The sequence below is a fragment of the Grampus griseus genome (genome assembly GCF_964374135.1).
Source record: "Grampus griseus genome assembly, chromosome: 13".
NCBI classification, from domain to species: Eukaryota; Metazoa; Chordata; class Mammalia; order Artiodactyla; family Delphinidae; genus Grampus; species Grampus griseus.
In genome coordinates this window covers 79,099,236-79,120,951 of record NC_139007.1, presented here as the reverse complement: position 1 = coordinate 79,120,951, position 21,716 = coordinate 79,099,236, and the positions used below count along the sequence as shown (strand labels likewise).

General features: G+C 46.9%; 1 protein-coding gene across 1 annotated transcript in view; it reads right to left on the bottom strand.

The window, feature by feature from the left end:
• The window catches only part of ZDHHC14 (zDHHC palmitoyltransferase 14), a 275,705-nt gene that overhangs the window by 65,714 nt on the left and 188,275 nt on the right, over positions 1 to 21,716 (bottom strand). The window contains exon 3 of the mRNA XM_082668602.1: positions 3,188 to 3,346. Coding sequence (XP_082524728.1) covers positions 3,188 to 3,346 — 159 coding nt within the window. The remainder of the gene's footprint in view (positions 1 to 3,187; positions 3,347 to 21,716) is intronic.

Here is a 21,716-nt window from a genome sequence, read left to right as displayed (position 1 = left end):
TGTTCTATGTTAGCAACAGAGTTTGCTCCCCAAGAAAGCCTTTCCCTTAGTCCTCAACTCCAATTACACAGCCCCTACCATTCTGCTCTCATTTCAAACTTACTTAACAAAGAAAAATATGCTTCTGAACTGCCTGGGAAGCTGCATTTTCCTCTCGCCCCTCCCAGTGCAAAGTGACATTTATTTGTGTGCCTAGGAAGGACCAACCCAAAGCCATTCATTACAAGGGAAGGGAAGCCACATGTGTAGACCCTGGCTTTCAGCACATCACTGTATTCTTTTTTTCCCGTGGCTGCAAAAAGTAGAATTCTTTCAATAAAAGCTTTCTATCTAAAAATAAAATAGTGGCAAACTCTGCAATTATACTTCTCAGTTGGAGACATTTGCTTTCCACTCTCTTTTCCCAAATGCACAAGGTCCAATTCGTTGGTCAGTTAATGGGTCACACCAAAGGTCCAAATGTAGTCTAATGAACTGGAAAACCAAAACTATGTAGTTTTGAGTCGTTGTGTCATTGTTCCCCGAGTGCAGTGAGTAGCTTTATTTTACATCAACTGTATGCTATTTATCTCACCTGTCCTCCACACAGTGGGGCCCTGATCAGGGTTTGCCAACCTCCAGCGCTAGGGCCGTCAAATGATGCTTGGAGGCAGCTGTTGTCAATGAGCTCTTCATCCAGTCTCCTCCTCTGAGCCTACCCCAACCTCCCCGCTTCCTCTCCTTTCCCTTTGCTTTCTGCATCTCCCCATGCTTGCTTGTGGAGTTCTGGATTAGCATGTGACTTGGATTTGTCAGAAAGGTTGCTCAGAACCTATCAGAAGGGCTCCTGGATATTACAGACTGATGGCTCTTATTTTCTCAGCTGGTAGTTTCTATAAGAAAGGGTACTATCTTATACCGTTATACTATAGGAGAAGTACACCATTAACTACATATATAATTCTGGTAAGATGATTTTACATCTAATTCATCAGGGTTCTTTAAGGAACATGTAAACCTATGTTTACCTATGGGTGATGGAGGGGACACATGAGGGAATTAGATGAACTTTCAGAAAGTGTTTTACAGTATGATCTGAAGAGAATTTTAAAATACTGTGAGATAGAGAGGAATGTTTTATCATGATTAGGAATCTAGCCTAGAGACAGAAGACAGAAGATTGAGACCAACTGACAGTCAGGTATCTAGTAATGGGTAAACATTTTTATAAATGATAAAGAGAAGGAGATGCCCCGTAAACTCTTCAGGTTTGTAGGAAACAACTCCCTTCCTATAAATGCCAACTGGAACAAGTCATTAGACCTCCAGGAGAAGACATGCAAAAGATTTTATGTGAACGAAATATATATATATATTCCATCATATAATATTTCATCATATAATATCAAAATTACAACCCAAGAAAGGGTCCTCTGAATCCCTACAGATTATTCCCCTGAAGACATTTAGGCCACGGTGCTGCTCTGGCTTAAAAGTATGCTCGAGAAGGGCATGGGATGGCCACTGGGGCTGAAGTCATCAGGAAGGGTATCACACAAAGGCTGTCATGTGTCCTTGTAGAAACCCTGGTGTGTGTCCTCACATAGAGGACCAGGTATAGGTTTGGTCACCATACCTGTAAAGGGATACAGTAGATCAAGAAATGGGCCAGAGAAAGCCAATCAAAAATGTCAAGGGAGCAGTAGTAATAACAGAAGAGCAGCTAACAATCACAGAGCATTTGCCCAAAGCCAGGCACTGGTCTAAGTGCTCTGCATGTGTTAACTCATTTACTCTGTTAACCATCCCATGAGGTAGGCACTCCTATTGACACCATTGTAGAGATGAGAAAACCAAGGCATAGAGAGTTGAGGTTGCTTGTCTAAGTCATGAAGCTAGTATTCGTACCCAGGCCACTGGGTACCAGATTCCAGGCTCTTAACCGGTTCTTACTACTTGGGAAAGACAACAAAATTCCATGCTGTTTTGCTACGGAGGCAAAGGCTAAAAGTAATTTTTCCAAGTGAATAAAACCAAAAAAAAGGCCTGAGAAGGAAAACATGGGCTTTCTACCAAACTGTAGATTATTAAAGTGAGGATAAAGTAAATTTCAGACAAATAAAAGGAAAATGGCTTTGCACAGCAGGAAACATTATATAACTTTTTTTTTTCTGAAGAAGAATTGAGACTACAAATTCTAATAGGCTCGAAAAGGGTTGGAAATTGATAATGTGTTACTAAGGGAAACAAGGTTTGTTCTGAGGCGTTCTATCCTTTCAGGTGTGAGGTTAACAGGATTTCCACGTCTATTCGCCCAGGAAAATCCCTGGTTATTCCTTTTAGAGGCAGGCTATGGGACTGAAGAACTGGGGGTCTCCCCCCGTGTGGCAAAGCCTCAGTCCACTTCTCACCATCCTTCCTGTCACTTGGGGCTTCCACCAGCTCCTTGCCAAACTCATCTCTGAGAAGCTCCATCCCAGGGGGGAAGATGGTCTGCGGGTGTGGGTAGTAGCGCTCAGTCTGAAGTGACAGGAAGTGCTGCCCAAGTAATTCCAAGGGGTTGGCACCCACGTCAGCTGTAAAAATCCTGCGCTGGGGTGGTGGCAGCCTAACAGTAGGGCCAAGTCTTACATTTGAGGCCCTCTGTGCTCCACGCTGTTCCCTTTGCCTGTTTCCTAGCCTGTTACGATCCTAACTGTAGGCCCAGAAGTCTCTTGGCCTCTCCCCTTTTCCTCTCCTTGGGCTTCAGATGCCTCCGGCTACCCAAGCACAATGCTCCTCTGAGGAGCTGGGAGAGTCTGGCTATGCCTGCAGCCAGCTCCTTGGGCAATGGAGGATCTAGGGGTGAAATGGTTTTATTTCAAGTGTCTGCCGACCGGCAGCTCCAAGGCACAAAGAACGCCCCCTCTGGTCTTGTGTACCCGGGAGGAGAAGGCCTAGGACGTTCTGCTGTCCTCGTGGTGTTGCAGGATGTAAAAAGAAAAAAGATTTGGCAACGCTAGCCTTGGTGAACGGGATCAGGGGCAGGAGGCAATACGGTTGAAATATTAACTATTATCGAGCTGTTTAGTTCTGAAGGATTAAAGAGACACACATGCTGACTCTCTTTAGCACAGGTCCATTCACAGGAAATCTCTACTCCATCAGCTACAGACATTTTAGCACAAACATTAGAGGTGGGACAGAGGCAATTTCTGGTTCTACTCACCTACGCAGTTATCGCAAAGGCTACAATGAGAGGCACGAGGGGGCCGGAAAATCTTGCAGGTGAAACAATATTTAAGTTTCACAGTCTGGCCATTGATGATGACTTCCTTGGTTCTGGGAGGTGGGCGGTACCCCCCTGAACTGGTGCCGTTTGCGATATCTGTGGAGAAAAGAAGACAAGAGCACAGGGGCTTAACATAGCACTTAAGCTCTGCAGGCTCCTGCACCTAGTAGGCCTGGAATCTGCATTTCCAAGTGCAGGGCCCACAGCCAGCGCCTTGCTGGGAGGCACCTGACCCCTAGACACACAAATGCGGTAGGACACCGAAGGCTGGCCGTCCCGCAACCTTCGTGCTCCTCGAGGGCTTGGGGCTGCGCTGACAATTCCACACACGCTGCAGTGGCCACGTGACTGAGTTCTGCCCAATGGGGTGCAAGTACACGTGGCCCCGCCCAGCCGGTGGGAGCCTCTCCTGAACCCCACCCACTGTCTCCCCGCTTCCGCAGGCCACCCTGGAGACATACACTGTGGCCCCCTGAATGACTGTGCACACATGCACGGGGATCCTACGCCAGCTAGCGCTGTCCTAATTAATACAGTGCGTGATATTTACATCAGGAACATTTCGCTTCTCCGACGCCGGCTCAAGAATCTCCCCACTTTGCACCTTGGCCTCCTCAAAAATACCAGATATTGGGTTGGGGGGTGGGGTATACAGATTTAAATATATATTTAAATAAATCATTCCATGTATATTTAAAAAAACAATTCCTATATTTTATTGTCTGAACAGCATTTTTAATTTTTAGAACCAGTTTTTTTAAATGTTGAAGAAAATACAAATATGTACTTTTTTTTGTTCAAGTTTCATTTTATCTTATAACCTGGCTCTCATCTCTGAGTTCACATTAGAATCACCCAGGGAGCTTTTCAAACTCCCCTAGTGCAGGGACCCTGCCCCAGACCCGATAAATCAGAATCGCCCAGGGTGATTCTAATGTGCTGCAGGGTTGAGGACCCTTGCTCTACAGGAAGATAAAACATTTCTTCTCATCTAGACCCCTCACAGCCACAAAGAATCGAGGTCACAAGCTGCGCCACAGGAACAGAAGGCCACGGGTAAATGGGGAACAGCAAGAATATCTGTGAGGGCTTCAGCTGGGACTCTGCGGCTGATAAACACAGGTGCAGCAGAGCCTGGCGGCTGGAGGAACTCCTGGGAAACTTCATGGTGTTCTTTTAAAACAGCGCTGGTAACATTGAATTCGTTTTAATTCATACACTGTCAGATGGCAACAGCTGCAACATACTTTCGGTAAATTTCCAAAGTGACAGGAATGAGTCCCAGCCTCCACTCAGCTCTCCCCACCCCCTCCCAGCCACGAACTCAACCTGGGCGAGATTACATGGAGAGCTTTCAAAACTACGGATGCTACTGTCCTGCTCGCAGATATTCTGATTTCATTGGTGGGGTGCAGCCCGGCATCAGAGGTTTTAAAAGCTCCCCAGGTATGGGAATCAGGGCCTTGTCCCTGCGGTCCATGCAGCATCTGAGAGCTTGTCAGAGAAGCACGTTCTCTCTCAGTCCCGCCCCAGAGCTCCCGAATCGGAATCTGCATCTACAGAGACCACCAGCCCCCTCCACTCCAGGGGGCGTCGTGCACCTTAAGGTTTGAGAACGCTGCTCCCGGACGCCTGTAAACGCTGCCCATCACACGTCACACGCACCTCTTCCTCTCACGTTCCTCGTTGTTGTGTACCCAGACACACTCACAGGTATGACAGAGAGCTAAACTTAGAGAACACAGAAACCTGGAGAAACTCTGCACACAGGAAGGGGCCGCTTCACAAATCACAGCCAGCCACCCAAGCATTTCCACGTGGAGAACCTGGTGATCAGGGACAGCCGATGGAATCTGCAGAGCTGCAGCCTCTGTCCCCCCAGGACTGCGCTCACTCACAGAATTCACAGCTCACAAGCCATGATTTCAGGGAGTGCCCCCTTTACCCCAATGTTCTTTTTTTTTGCGGTATGCGGGCCTCTCACTGTTGTGGCCTCTCCCGTTGCGGAGCGCAGGCTCCGGACGCGCAGGCTCAGCGGCCATGGCTCACGGGCCCAGCCGCTCCGCGGCACGTGGGATCCTCCCGGACCGGGGCACGAACCCACGTCTCCTGCATCGGCAGGCGGACTCTCAACCACTGCGCCACCAGGGAAGCCCCCCAATGTTCTTTAAGAGGCTCTCTGAGGCCTGAAATCTGCCCACAGCCCCTTAGCCTAAGGCTTTGATATGTGTGAAGATACCAACCCCATCGGTAGGGCAAACATTTTGAGTGGTTCCAAGCCATCTACTCTTCATGGAAAATTAAAGTTCCACAAGGAGGTTGTAGAAGGAGAGGTCAGAGTTCAGGAACACCTGAGGGAGAGAAGGCAGTACGGAGCGGGGACACGGAGAGTAACGAGCAGCCCTTCTGCTCTGCATCTCCGCTGAGGACTGTCATTCCACCTGAGTAATTAAACAGCTGTGGCACCATCCCAAGGACTCTGGCCAAGCAGGACACCCTCTCTTGGCATGTCCCCCACCTGCCTGGCACCCCAAGTGGCTGCCCTATTAAACAGTGCTAAGTTCAGCAGGCATCTGGAGAGGGGCCAGCTCCCAAAGCACATACACGGGAAAGAGGGCAGCCTCTCAACTGATTCTGTGATAAGAAAACAAAGAGACGGAGTGGCTGCGCACTTCCTGAAGCATCAGGGTAAAAATAACTGGCTTTGAACACATCAAAGATAAGGTCGCAGCTCTTCCAGTGCCAACTGGATGCCGCCGAGGCCTAAATTAACTATGACTCGGTGCCTCGCTAGCCTTATGTCAGCTGTGAAACCCACTGCATCTATTTAGCTCTTGAAAACACGCGTAGGAAAACTAGAAAGTCAGATAGAGGTTTAAAAAGAACAATAACCCAATCAATAATAGTTGTGTTACTTTAACCAGAAGAGTTTAAAAAATGACTTGTCAAGAAAAATATTTTAAGAAGCAGGAATGACAAACTTATCCACTAGAGCGACTCCTAAAAAAAGCCTAGTTCTGAGTAACAATGACTTTAAAAAGTATTTACCCGCACTCCTTAAGACCAACTCTAGTGATCTTATAGTTCTAAAGTACATTTTTGAAAGATGAAATCATTGATAAAAATTTGAGCTGAAGCTGGAATTCAACAGACATGGTACCCTGAAGCTTAAGAATTAAACCCAAACCAAAAACTTTTTGACTGAATATTTGGAGAGCTCTTTATGTAAAAGAATGGAAGAATCAGAGGACCTGGAATCAGGGCCCACCTAGGCCCTGAAGGGACTGAAGGACCACAGAACTAAGGGAAAAAAAACATCAACCGGTATTTATGCATTATTTACTTTATGCAAAATACTGTGAGGCGGTGGAGGACCCAGAAATGAACAGAGATGTCGCGTGGGGAGTGGTCAGCAAGGGGTCCTGCCGGGCTGTTTGATGAGCCCTGGGTCCCCTGACACACCTGGTCTGCTCTCCTCCTGGCCTTCAGAGCCTGCTTCCTAAGTGCAAGTCTGGCGAAGGAGAAACCCTGGCCTCTGGTGCGGTGCCCCAGGTCGTCCGTGTGCCCGCAATCTTACCCGGCCTGAGCCCGAGGCAGTGGCCTCCTTGCGGCCCCGGAGCAGGCATCGCTGTTCACGCTTCCAGGCATCTCTTCTCCGCCCGGGCCTCCCTGCCCTCCAGATACTCAACCTAGAAGGTCCGGTTCAAGCTTCTCCTATGGAAATGCCTTGAAAGCTGTGTCACTTCCTTCCTCTCTTGGGCTCTCGCTGCACCTAGCTCGTGCGTGTATCTAGTCAATAGATCTGTGTTGGGCTCGTAGGTGCCAGCCCTGTGCTGGCAGCTGCGGATGTAACAGGAACTAAACAGACTTGTCCTCTGCTGGTGGGGTTCACAGGCCCAAGGGACAACCTGGGTCCTCTGCCGGCGTGGTGCCCACGAGGATTTATCTCCGTGTCTTCCCCCAAACGCCGTGGCGCCAGGGCAGGGACCACGCCCTAGTGCTTTCATGTTTCCCCTGTCCTGCAGAGGGCCTACACACAGTAGGTCCCCAGGAACTGCTTGCTGAATGGAAGCCAGTTCTGGCAGGTAGGGAGGAATGATGCTGGGAAGCACAGGACCGGTGTCCCTGCTTCTCCACGCCCACCGGAGGCCAGTTCTAGCAGGTAGGGAGGAATGATGCTGGGAGGCGCAGGACCGGTGTCCCTGCTTCTCCACGCCCACCGGAGGCCAGTTCTAGCAGGTAGGGAGGAATGATGCTGGGAAGCGCAGGACCGGTGTCCCTGCTTCTCCACGCCCACCGGAGGCCAGTTCTAGCAGGTAGGGAGGAATGATGCTGGGAAGCGCAGGACCGGTGTCCCTGCTTCTCCACGCCCACCGGAGGCCAGTTCTGGCAGGTAGGGAGGAATGATGCTGGGAAGCGCAGGACCGGTGTCCCTGCTTCTCCACGCCCACCGGTCAGAGTCGCACAGGCCGGTGACTCGCCCTTCCCCAGGAACACCTCTCGCAAGGTCCTTCTGAAGCTCATCTTTACGTGTCCTCTTTACAGCCTTTGCTGGTCCAAAGGCCCATCTCGCAAAGCTAGTCAGTGCCACCTGGGAGGGCCAGGCAATATGGGTAGCTGCCTACCTCAAGGTACCCCCAAATTGTCGTTTCTTTCATAAAATATGTTCAACAGTCGCCCCAGACCAAAGGCTTTCTGGAATGCCCGCATCCAGGGCAGATGGCAATGGAGCCTTGAAACCCAAGGCTTCACACCCACACCTGAGGACAAAAGAAATGCCTCTTCGATATTCAGACTGGCACCAATGGCCGGTCGTGAAAGGCTTCTCATCCCCGAGGGTGACAAGCGCCCGTGGCCTGCGTCCCGGGGCCCAGAAGGTGGTGTTCCCATCCTAATCCTCAATTACTCTGTGGTTTGGGTTTTGGCTTTTGTTGTTGGCAACAATGGTGTCTCTGCTTCTTAGGGCTGCCCTTTGTGGTTTCAAATACAGCTGCTGAAAAAGAATAATCAGAGTCTGCAATAGCTAATGGATGAAGAACACTAGAATTGGGGGAGGAAAACCTCTTAACAGTTCTGCAAGCTTACATGAGTCAGTATTTTTCAAGGACACTTTTATACACTAACGTTTTGAAAGAAAACTTAAAAGGTTGAAGTGACCTTCTTCTTCATAAAGTCTCTCCACCTCGCCGCCTCCAAATTGCTGGAGTTGTTAGCACAGGGGCAGAAACAGTCACAGAATCTCCGTCCAATATTAACCTCACAGTCAGCCTACGGGCAAAGAATTAGGAGAGCTGGGGAGAGGGGAAGGGCAGCTGTTCCGTGCAAGTTCAGGGACACAAAACTGCCCGCTCACTAAGTTTTTCACTCAAAGAGAGATCCTGGGCTTGTCAGAGTCTCAGGTAAGTTGTTCGTTAACGTATGCACATTCCAGAGCCACTCTCCAACACACAAGTCACCTTTTCTTGGGAGGAATCACAGAGTGCTAACATTCTGAGAGACTCATTTGTCCGCCCCTGATTTAATCCTGCCCCAAATTCAGGGACAAAATTGATGAACTTTAACAACTGCTGAAATTCACCGTATAAGGTAATGGAAGTCTGCTTTTTTCAAAGGCAAAGGGAAAAAAAAAATCCCAATTTACAAAAGATGTAGATTAAGATTCTTTTCCTTTATCAGAAGGATGCAGAACAGTGTCATTCCCTGGTGCACTGGTGTTTCACAGACCATTCACCAGCTGACGGCACACCTGCCAGAACGGGAGGAACCTCTACTAATAGGCATTTAGCCGGAATGAAGATAAAGCACCTCTGCATTAGGATAGAAGTCACAGGAAAAGTGTGATTTGCTTTATACCCAAGCCTTCATGACTATATGGATTGCATGTGCTGGAGGACAGCTGTTGGATCCAACGAATCTGAAATTTTCATAAGGTTCATTTCACTGATGCTCTGAGGCATCTGGGACACAAACTACCCAACCTTGGAACGGTTGATCTATCGCAAAGGAAGATGGTTATTTTTAGAGCCATTTAAGACAATCTCTTAGCTTACAGTTCGTAAACTTCCAAGTTTATAGGAAAATATTAACAATGACTAAATGTCAGACAAGTCAACTTCTATTATTTTAAGTGTTTGCGGGAAAAGGTACAGCAAATTCTGGTCTACAGATACGGGTTATTTCCACTCAAGACAGTAAAAATGTGAGTATTTTCTCACGAATATATTGGGTGGCAGTAGCTTTGCCTCCACAAATGCTTACATACAAAAATGCAGATGAGGGCTCATGGAGGGGGGGACAGTCCCCTCCAGTTAAAAGCTTTGCCCAGTCACTTTGTCTTCAGTGCTTATCTTCAAGGACTGAAGCTGACGCCTCAGGTGAGGCTCAGGCAGGCAGAGTTTCAAGCCTGAGCCACGAGGTGGGTAGACAGGGGGTCTCCTCTGCTTAGGGGAGCTCATCCCAAGGTGGAGCAGAGAGCATCTGCAAGGCCACAGCAAGGGAAGCTGACATGGGGGGAGCCACAGGCGAGGGCAGGCCGTACGTTGCTGGGACGAGTCCTACGAGGACTGGACGACAGACCACATTCAAGGCCCAGGTACTATTCCAAATCGTTCGTTCACTCTCTCAACACCTATGAGAGTTGGAGGCACCCTGGTGAGCAACACAGACCTTCGAGGAGACCTGGCCCCTGCCTTCAACGATTTACAGTCTAGTGGCGGAGACAGACACGAGTGAAATAATAGTACAACTACGTCATCATGACGCACAGTGTTGTTGCGAGTCAGAGAGCAGGGGAGGCTGCCTCTTCTGAATCTGAAGGACGACTGAGTAGGGCTTCCCTAGGCAACGTGCGTGGGAGCTCCTGCTTGTGTGTGTGTGAGTGTGCACGCACGCCAGGAGTGGGAAGCAGGGCATCTCAGGCAGAGGGAGCAACTTGTGTACTGCTCTCGGGACGGCAGGCAGCTGGCACATCCAGGACCGACGGGAGGCCAGTGTGACCAGGATACAGAGTGAACGGGAGACAGGCAGGGAGGAGGAGGGCAGGGGCTAGAGCGCTCAGAGCCCTGGAGTCAGGTTTGGGAGGTTGGCCTTCAGTCTAAGTGCAAAAGGAAGCTTGATCATTAGTTTCATGTCAACTTGGCTAACCTCTGTGCCCAGATGTTAGTCAAACACCAGTCTAGCTGTCGCTTCGAAGGTATGTTTAGGTGAGATTAGCATTGAAATCAGCAGACTTTGAGTAAAGCAGATGACCCTCCTTAACATGGGAGGGCCTCAGCCAATCTGTTGCACGCCTTAAAACAAAGACTGAGGTTCCCCGAAGTAGAAGAAATTCTCCTCCAGACTGCAATCTAAGAAACCCCGCCTGGGTGTCCAGTCTGCTGCCCTGAGTAACTGTGACTCAAGACTGCAACATCAACTCTTGCCTGACTTTCCAGCTTACCCAACAAATTTCAAACTTGCCACCCCCACCAGTGCATGAGCCAGCTCCTTAAAAATAAGGATCTTTTTTTTTTTTTTTTTTGCGGTACGCAGCCCTCTCACTGTTGTGGCCTCTCCCGTTGCGGAGCACAGGCTCCGGATGCGCAGGCTCAGCGGCCATGGCTCACGGGCCCAGCCGCTCCGCGGCGTGTGGGATCTTCCTGGACCGGGGCACGAACCCGTGTCCCCTGCATCGGCAGGCGGACTCTCAACCACTGCGCCACCAGGGAAGCCCAAAACAAATCATTTTTAATAATAGATCTTAAACTTGGCTGATGATCAAGATCACCTAGGGCAGTGATTCTCAACCTATTTGTGCTGTGGTTCCAGGTGGCACAGAGAGAAAAATACCATGACAGACAATAGCTACGGTCTGGAGTGGAAGCCAAGTTCAGGTAAGAAAGGACAATTAAATTAAGTTTCATTAAAGGGGAGATTTCATCCTCCTTTGTGTGTTCTCCTACAGTTAAGGAGATGGCTACGAGGATGAATTTTAACTGTGACTACGGAGTGGTAAACATCAACCTTCATACTGTTGCAAAAATAATTCCATGACTAGAAATCCAATATTCTTCAAAATAATTCTGGGGACTTCCCTGGTGGTCCAGTGGTTAAGACTCCATGCTTCCAACGCAGGGGACACAGGTTTGATCCCTGGTCAGGAAATTAAGATCCCACGTGCCATGTGGTGCAGACAAAACAAACAAAAATAAATAAAATAATTCTGCAAGCCTACATTCCAGAAAAAAGGAACATCGAACGGCACTGATGAAGAGAGTGATGTTTTTTTGATCCAGTGGAGAAAATAGGCCTCAGTTTCTCCACATTTAAAATATGATAATTTACCTGTAGTTCAAGGGCATTGTAGTTCATGGAAACACCTTGAACTGTCAAATGCTATGATGTTGATAATTATCAAAATTTCTTTTTGGGAGGCCTGTCCAGATCCTATAGGGCAAAATCTATCTATCTATTTATCTATCTATCTATCTATCATCTATCTATCTGCATATATATATATATAATTCATTAATGCAATTAAAGGCAGAAGAAAAAGAGAGTGCTTAGTAGCTATGACCTTTTTAGTTTAACTGAGTTAATCCGAAACATGCTCAAAGAAAAATGAAAATTAATGGCTACCTAATTTTTTGCCACGATGTTTTTTTTCCACATGAATGCCAAAGCCTTGTCCTTAAACATAAACAAAATAAAGGTGGCTTTGTCCTTGCAAAGTTTTAATTTCCCTCAAATTTGGTCCGAGTTCTCTGAACACACACACAAAAAACTGCTGTGCTGCATAAATGAAAATCAATTCTTCTACTGAAGGCCAGAGCGAGAAACATTTGTGTGTGTTTCTGTTCCACGGGGCACAGTTCCTGCAGTGTCAGAAGCTACTACGTATTGTACAAGGATAGAGATCAATTTGGGTTGTCAGTGTTTGCAACATTGTAAGACAAGGAGACGAGAACAAAGGTAAAAACTGGGCACTAGAAATCATGCGAGGGCAGGGCGGTGCTTCACCTTCATCACCAGGAAAATCTGATGGGCTTTTATTGAAATTTGAGTGGCATTAATACGAGGGCAGTAGCCAGGCCCTGAATGCAAGGACTGGCTTATAGCTCATTCTGTGTAAGATGTTGTAAGATTTTATCTTTAGCACTGAGGAAAAGAAAATTAAGGGTGCCAGTGTAGAACAAGTGGATACTATTTATAACTACACTATAATGAAAAAAAATGCCCATCTATTATGATCCTATACTTTTCTCTCTTTAGTCAACATAGACTGGTTAAAATGAATGAGAATCTTGAGTAAGTTGGCTATTATAAATCTATCTATCTGTCTATAGATTTCAGAAGTTTTAAAATATATATTGGCAGTAACCATTTGGAAACTATAAGGGGGTAAAATCCCATTTACAACAGAAAAAATAATCACAAAATTCTAGGAATTAACAAAAAAAAAGGTAGGTAGGTCTCATATGAAGACAACTATAAAACAATATAGAGAATTTAAGGGGATTTTGAAAAACATGGAGAGACATTCTCTATCCTAGAGCGGAAGATCCTGTATTTTAAACACATCAGTTCTTCCTAGATGACTTTATGTATCTATTACACTGCTAATCAAAGTCCCAATATGATTTGGGGAAATTTTGACAACGTGGAAAAAAATGATTCTATGCTTCATCTGGAAGAATACACAGGTGACAATATTTGCAAAAGTAAAATAATGAGGGGAAATAATTGTCCTGGGGGGGAAAAATGAAACATTGAAACAAAATAGAACAATCCCAAATAAATGCAAATTCTATGATTCCGTATTTGATAAATATGGAATTTCAAATCAGTAGGGGAAGCTTGGATTATCCAATAAATGGAATTAGGATAAACAGTTAATCTTTTAGGGGGAAAAAATCTAAAGTTGGAGCCATACCTCAAATCTTATACCAAAGATTTAAATGTAAAAAATAAAAAGGTACAAGAACTAGAAAAATATACATAAACTTAAGATTTGGGGGTTGAGGAAGACTTTTCTAAATATATGACAAGGCAGCATACATAAAGAAAAGATGGATCGTTCTGAATAGGGAACATTTTTAAACCTGTATGTCAAAAAATTCCATAAAATGCAAACAATAAAGTAGAAACATATTTGTGTCACATATAACAAAGGGTAATATCTTTAAAGAGCTCTTACAAGTGATTAGGAAAAAGACATACTGCAATAAGAAAATGGGCAAAAAAGATGAACAGGCAACACGCACATAGAAGGAAATATGTCAGTAAATATATTTAAGAAGTTTGTGATTTGCTCCCCCCAGTTTCAAACAAATGAAGTCAAAGGTTAGTTTTAAATGATAACATTTAGCATTGGTGAGAGTAGGGAGAATAGGCATCTCATGTACTTTTGGTGAGAATATAAATTAATACAACCTTTTGAGGAACAGTTTGTCTATATATCTCAAAACCTTAACAGCATACATATCCTTTGACCCAGCACTCTTAGGCATTTGACCTAAGGAAATTTTCATGCATGTTGATTGCAACACTGTTTTTTATTATTAAAAACTGAGAACAACTTAAATGTCAATAGAGGGCATTGGTTAAAAGAATTATGACAAAGGATCATGTAACGGACTACCATACACCTGTTATAGATGGGGTCAAATGGTTCGTACCATATTAAGAGGGAGAAAAAAATCTGTTTCAAAATAGTAATGCACAATGTGAGCCCACGTTTGTGTAAAAATATAATACGCAGAGAAACAATACTAGAAGGATCATCAAATCTTAGCCATGGATATACCTGATTGGTAGGATTAATGAAATACATTCAATAAATTAAAATCTATTTTTCGGACTTCCCTGCTGCTGCAGTGGTTAAGAATCCGCCTGCCAATGCAGATGACACGGATTCAAGCCCTGGTCCAGGAAGATCCCACATGCCGCAGAGCAACTAAGCCTGTGTGCCACTACTACTGAGCCTGCGCTGTAGAGCCCGCAAGCCACAACTACTGAGCCCACGAGCCACAACTACTGAAGCCCGCGCGCCTAGAGCCCGTGCTCTGCAACAAGAGAAGCCACCGCCATGAGAAGCCCGCGCACCGCAACGAAGAGTAGCCCCCGCTCGCCACAACTAGAGAAAGCCCGCGCACAGCAACGAAGACCCAACGCAGCACCAAAAAAAAAAAAAATCAGTTTTTCTTTTTATGCTTTTCAAAGTTTCTGCAATCAACATATATCACTTTGTAAAGAACAAAAATGTTACTTTTAAAACAGTTTGGAAAGAGGCATAAAACATTTGTAAAGGGGTTGAGATGGCTTTGGCTCCCTACATTTCATAAACTGAGATGTTGATGGAATTATGGATGTTGCTGCTTTGAAAAAGTTATGAATTCATAGGTTTCATCAATAATTTTTAAAAGATGTCCTTTCTACCTCTCCTAAAGACGGGTTGTAAGACATTTTTTAGATTTTTTTCATTCCTGAAACTCTATGAGAATGAGGTTATTTGACTCATCAGGGGCCACTTGCAGCTCTTAGAATTTTAATTCTCCCCCTGGTCCTCTGGCAGCACAGAGTGCTATGTGGGGCCAAGTCACAAAATTAGCTCAATCAGCACAGATTATCTCAGCATAACATTGATCTCTAGGAAAAGTGCTTTTCATGCTACTGGGCATTGCATTCTTTCATCTGCCAAAATAATCGTCCAGATTTGCGCCCTGAGGAAGCAAGGGGAAAAGTGCTTTTTCCTGGGAGTCAGGAGACCAAGTTATATTGTCCACGCCCTGCCATCACCAAGTGGCTTAACTTCCCTAGGTTACCCAGATCTGTATGAGGGGGCTGGAGAGATGACCAGTGAGGTTCCTAACTGTTTTGAGGTGTAGGGCTCAGAGTTGTCCCCCAACTTTCTGATTCCACTTTGCTTTGTGCTTTTCAACATGCATGTGACTGTGTTTGAATAACACTGAATAACTTGCCTGTGTTCTCCATGAACTCATTTTCTGTATTTCTGCTTTAGTCCCACAAGCGGGTGGTAAATGGGTTGAAGGCGCACTGTAGGTAAGCACTTAATAAATGCTTGTTAACCTGAATCTAGCCCACCATGAAACCAATAACCTCAATTCAACACCTTTCCACTTACAGCAATTAGAATAAAATTATTCAAATACTCTTACTCTGGGTTGCATCCTTGAGGACATGATGTGATCCCTTTACTAGTAGGAGCAGCACGAAGAGCTCGCCCACAGAGCGCCAGCATCTTGCTTCTGCTTGGCCTTGATGAGCCCAGAGCAGCCCTCAAAGGCCCATACCTATGAGTTCTCCAGAGCCAGGTCTGAAAAAAGGCCAAGCCCACGGCAAGTCAGGCAAGAAAAGCTACACTTGCCCCTAAGATTGGCAGTAGTGATTTTGCCCTTACTGGTGCTCAACGGTACTTTAATAAAGGACTGTAAATACCGTGAAATAAAAACGTGTAAGAGTGGAACAGAATTCAGGCAAATTAGCTATGAGCAAGCACCTTGTGATCAACGGCAGCATAGTCTAGATTTTGACAAAAAGAAAACAAACACTGTCATTTTTCTGTGTGTTCTCTCCAGTGCTTACAACGTGACTTGCGGCGAAAGTCAACAGCTTACTCAACGTCTGTTGGATTGGATTGGATGAGAAGGAAACTGAGCATCCAGTTTTAAAGATTAGCACGTAATGGTCACCAGCTTGTATATATTTTGAAAAATACATACGCATAATATAAAAGACAATTCTTAAAGTTCTCTCTCCAGCCACAGACATAGCAATACCTCTGAACGTGGCTATGTTTTTTTTCTCCCTTCTAGCAAATCAAGTGGCTCGCTCAGGTCCCAAGCTTGGTTGGCATGAAGAGTGAGTTAGAATCTGACTCTATGCCTTTTGCCTCTGATTATCCAAGGGAAGCCCAGCCCCCATCAGCCGACAGTCAGCAGAGGCCAGCTGAGACCACCGCAAAAGAACAGTTTTAACTGTCAAGAATGTGATGTTTGATTTTTATTTTTTAAATTATCTGGTCAGCGGGGTAGCAGTTTCTCAATTCTTTTGTCAATTAGAAAAAAATATGACTGAGAAATTCTTCGAGGTTCCAGCCCAGTTTCATCCCTGCAAGGGCCCTGATAGTCTCAGAGAGAAGCACAGCGGGCTTTTCTGTTCAGTGGCCTTGAGCTGACCTGCACACTAACGACTTCTCCGCTGGACAGAGCTGCTCAGAAGGGCCCCTCAGGGGTCACTGGATGCCTGAAGCCCCTTAGCCAACCAGAGTACCTTGTGTTTCACTTTTATTCAGGCTTCTAGAAAAGCTGGGCTTTCAGAGGCCCTCAGCTGCTTGTTTTTGAAACAGAGTGGGTGACCGGTGGTGGACAACCCCCCCATCTGCTGCCCTCCCTGGCATCTGGGCCACAGAAGCATCGGGCTGAGCCTCTGCTCCTCCTCAGCACTCAGTTCTGGACAGGCCAGCCAGGCTGTCCCTGCTGGCTGAAGGCAGGTCCAACCCACACTCCCATCTTTTTTTGCATCCAATGGAAAGAAATGGCCAAATTCGTTCTGGACATGTACAGTGTTAATAAATAGAGCTGCCTGGCCTGGGCAATTCCTTACTGGGTGTCTGTCTTATAAGCGTCTCTCAAGAACCAGGAACTGGACATAAGGCAAGAGCACATGCTCTCCCTTTACACAGAAGAAATTCTGCTGGGGGGCGGAGACACACCCACCCACATGGTCAGAGCAGGGCAATGCAAGAACCCGCCACTCATGGGTGATCTCATGTCACCCAGACCTGCCCTGGCTCCTCTTCCAGTTTGGAGTCAGGGATGAGGCCGGTTCTTTCCCAGCCCAGGCTGAGCTGAGGGAGGGTATTCCCAGGAAGTACTCCCAGATGCTGCCATGTTGTTCCTTGGGGGGCAGGGGTTCCTCCATCCAGGCCTGGGTCAGCTCTCTGCCTTCCCCTCTAGACTCCTGGCTGGTAGTCAGGGCAAGGACTCTGCGCTATTCTCCTAGCAATCCCAGGGTCTGGCCCAGCACTTTGACACCTGGGAGACACTCAGTGGTCTTTGTAGAACTAGTGGGTCCTGAGACCATGTAGTGGTCCAGGCGTCTGCCTGCCTGCCTCATTCTCTTTCACCTCTTGGGCAGCCACCTGCCAGGAATAGAGGAGCTCCTGAGGGGAGCTCAGTCTTTATCCTGACTTGAGGGGTGTGGTGTGTATGAGGAGGTGGGAGGGGGCAGGAGACAATGGATGGGGTTCTCACTTGATGGCATCCTAGCTGATATGACCTCCATCCTCTGAGGGGGCATCAAATCCCCAGAGCTGTCTGAGCCTCACACGTGTAAGATGCTCCATGTGCGTCGATGAAAGGCAGTGAATCTCCAGTATTACTGTGTAAAAGGCTCACCTGGGGAATGTGCTAGAAGCAGACCCCCAGGCCATAGTCTCCTAGATGCTCTGATCCTTGGGTTCAGGATGAGCCCTGTCCATCTGCATTTCAACGAGCAGCTTAGGTGACTGACCCGGGGCTCAGCAGACCTCGCAGGGGCAGACAGCAGCTCAGAGACTCCTCTCCTGCTGTGTATGAGCAGAACAGCTTCCACGGACCCTCTCAGGGGAGCCCCCCGCCCACATCTCTCTAGAGACACTGCACGGAGAGCCTTAGTAGCAGCTGCTGCTGGACCCCCACCCCTCAGGCCCCTAACAGAAAAGTGGGGGCCAGCGCAGCGTGGGCGAAGGCGGGCCTCTCCCTGGAAGAGCTGCTGGCCGGGCAGTTAGGGGTCGGGCCTGGGAGCTGTGCTGGCCCTTCTCACAGCTCTCAGGGTGAGGGGAGCCTGGACCCCGTTTCCTTCCCTCGCTGCCCAGACCTCAGGTCTCAGTATCAGTGGTGGATCCGCACGCTCTTTGGTGTGCTCCGCCGCACGATTCAGTCTGCAGGTGCGTCATCTGAGGGCCTACGCACCTCTTTTGGACCCCTTCAAACTGAACCTTCTATCCCTTCCCAGCGAAAAGTCCTCTGAGCTGAGGAACTGAGACTATTTTGTTTGGTAAATTATAAGCACCCAGGTTTTTCTCACTTAACCCACAAAACCCTCAGGCGCTAAGAGAGATTCCAAGAACCTCTATACCTGAAGCATTTACATTATGCATTTATGTTTATGCTTTTATGTCCAACTCAACAGTCCGAGAGCTGTGTGTAAGAGCACCTACACTGTGCCAGGCGCATGTGTATGGTTTATGTCCCCTAGATTATAAACCGAGGGTAGCTGCTCGGTCATCTGTGTCCCCTAGAGTTTCCCTAGTGTAGGATAGTGGGTCTCACATTTGAGACTTTAAGACATTCATCTGCCTTGTGGGCAACCCAACTGGTGAGTCAGGATGTCCAGGGGAAGGTGTTCACGTGTGTACAAATACATTTTATTATCAAAAAGGAAGACAGAATAAAGAAATAGCATGTCAAATTGTAAAACCTCTGTGGGGATTCTAATCTAAACCCTTAGCCCAGCCACGTCCTGGCTCAGCAGGTACCGATGAAAACTCGGGTAGTAAAGCCTTCAGGACTTTCTCTCCTTGCCGCCACCGCCACCCCCAATCCATCCAGGGCATGCCTCCCCCGCCCACCCCCCTTCCATCTGTGCCACGCTTCTCGTAGGCACAGGCATGTTGTTGTGAGAAGCAGAGCAAACATCAATTCACGAGCAGCTGCAAGACAGAACGGACTCCGAAGCCCTTTCCTATAAGGGACCATCCTCACAGCAGGCGGCTAACACACCCAAGGCCCCGAGGACCTGGCCCACCCGAATGTCTTCCTGCTGTGTGCATTCAAGTGCCGGCCATTTTTCAGCTTTAGTTTCTCATGGGTTTTGATTCTAAACGTGTCATTGTAGCCTTGTTCAGTTTCTCACTTCTTATGTTCTAGCGGATTTGCAATGAGACGCAATATCCAACACAAAGCTGCATGTTGTGCTTGTATAAGCAGCTGGCTGTTCTCACAGGCTCTCAGGTTAACGCATCCTTTCCTCATAATGCTTCTGTGGTCAGGCAAGGCCACTGGGTCTCGTTCCCGGATGAGGAAATGAAGCCCCAACAGAAGATCCGTGATTTGCCAAGGTCAGGCAACTAGTCTTAGTAAATGTTTGTTCAACTAGTCTTAGTAAATGTTGCAAGAACACCGACTAGAGTTTATGAAATGACATTTACTTTTTTTTCTGATTATAAAAGTAATATATGCTCATCATAGAGAATTTGGAATATCAGAAATACATGAAGAAAAAAATGAAAACTTAATTAAAAATGTGTGGTCAATCCAACTGCAGAACTGCAGATATGTTTACATGCCTTTCCAGTCATTTTGCTATGCGTATGTACATATTAACATTACAGGGGACATACAATTTTATATTTGGCATATTTTAATTTGACATTGTATCAAGATCATTTTCGTAAGTCATTATATATTTTTGAAATCAATGTTTTAATGACTTCATAAAAGTCATCATAGAAGCACTACAATAACTCATTTATCCATTTTGCTACCATTGCACACTTAAGGTGTCCCTAACTCTTTACACTGCTGTAAATAACTCTACGAGGAGCATCTTCGTATTTATTTTTCAAGTAAGGTTTAAATTTTGCTCGCTGAAACTCCGTGAAGTGGGTCCTAGTTCAATTGCCTTTCAGATTGGGTTTCTTCCATCCTCTTACTATTTTGAATTTAGTTATTTATTTATTTATTTTTGGCTGTGTTGGGTCGTTTCTGTGCGAGGGCTTCCTCTAGTTGTGGCAAGCGGGGGCCACTCTTCATCGCGGTGCGCGAGCCACTCACTATCGTGGCCTCTCTTGTTGCGGAGCACAGGCTCCAGACGCGCAGGCTCAGTAGTTGTGGCTCACGGGCCTAGTTGCTCTGTGGCAAGTGGTATCCTCCCAGACCAGGACTCGAACCTGTGTCCCCTGCATTGGCAGGCAGATTCTCAACCACTGCGCCACCAGGGAAGCCCCCCATCATCTTACTATTTTGGTTCGCACACTCAACTCTAAAACTTTTTACGATGTGGAAAGACACCTCCCTGTGCTCCTCCTACGAATTCCAGGCCTTTAAAAACTTTTCTTCCAGACTCTTTTCCAGGCAAAACTTTTATAGCCAGTATGCTACCAAATAGTATTCATGACAACCTGGAGCTTGACATGAGGGAACACAGAAGAGTGAAATAAGTGGTTTGAATATGACTTTAACTGAGAAATGAGAAGCGTCCAGGAAACACCAACAGCACTTTTCTTCCAAGAAGGTGCCCTCTCTGATGCAGGGGGTCCAGCTCTCTCCGACAGACCAAGGAGAGGCGATCTGTCAGATTCCTCCCCCCAGCACAGGCAGGAACGGCTGCCAAAGCAGCTCGGAATCCAGTGGCCAGTCGCAGACACGGAAAGAGCTAAGTGGCTGAGTGGGGCTTTCGGTGCTCTTGCTGGGGAGCGAAGCTGTCTTGGCGAAGAGAGCGTCCAAGGGCAAGGCAGCCAACCTCTCCGCATCAGCTGCTCTACACCAACAGCCACTGCACACCTGCTTCAGGAGGTGGCCGGACAGCCAGGTGCCGGGGCTGAAACCTGCGTGTCGCTTTTGACGGCCAACTGCGTCCCGTGAAGCACCTCTGCAATCTGCTTCTGTAATCGTCATCAGACTCTCTGTGTCCATAATTGCCAAAATGTGCAAATGGTTATTAAAATACTGATGAAAGAAAACCAACAACCATTTATCATCCTGGAAGAGCAGTTGTTCACTGCTTTGATCCCGGGAGAGCTTTGTGGGAAGCCCGAGAATCTCTCAATCATCACACTGTATGTTTTGAGCTGTAATAATTCTGAAGTATGGTTAGACTCAGAAGTGCTCACTCTCCTTTCTCTCGGAGAGCCGGAGGGGAAATCCAGCCTCTGGAGGCTGGGAGCTGGGCCGCCCTCCCTGCAGGTCACATTTCCAGATGTTCTCTCCTGTCGCAAGCTCCTCCCTCTGTGCGTTTGGCCAGGAAAGAAAAACGAGCCTCCGGCAGGGAAGAGAAATCCCCATTCCACATTCTTTGAACTCTGTTATATTGTTTCATACCCCCAGAGTTCACCTGGTGATTTTTGCAAAATGTCAACCCAATAATTATTATTTTAGCATTGACGCCCTTAGAACCACCCTGTGCGCTGTCAAGTGGAAAAATGGAATCAGAAGGACCTGAAATGAAGATCTCAGGCAGAAGAAATAAAACCGAAGACACAATTCGGAGTCTTTCATTGCTTTAGTCTGAAAACCATCTTTCTTTATGGATGGGCTGTTGCCTTTCTTATATTTGAAATTCCTTCTCACAAACTTGCGTTCCATTTTGGCCCCGAAGTTATTAGTTTTGTTTTTCTCTGAAGTTAGTAACGGCTGGATGTCAGCCCTCTGGATGGGCTGCTCTTGTCACTAAATAGCCCATCTGGGGCTCTCAAGGTGATGGATGG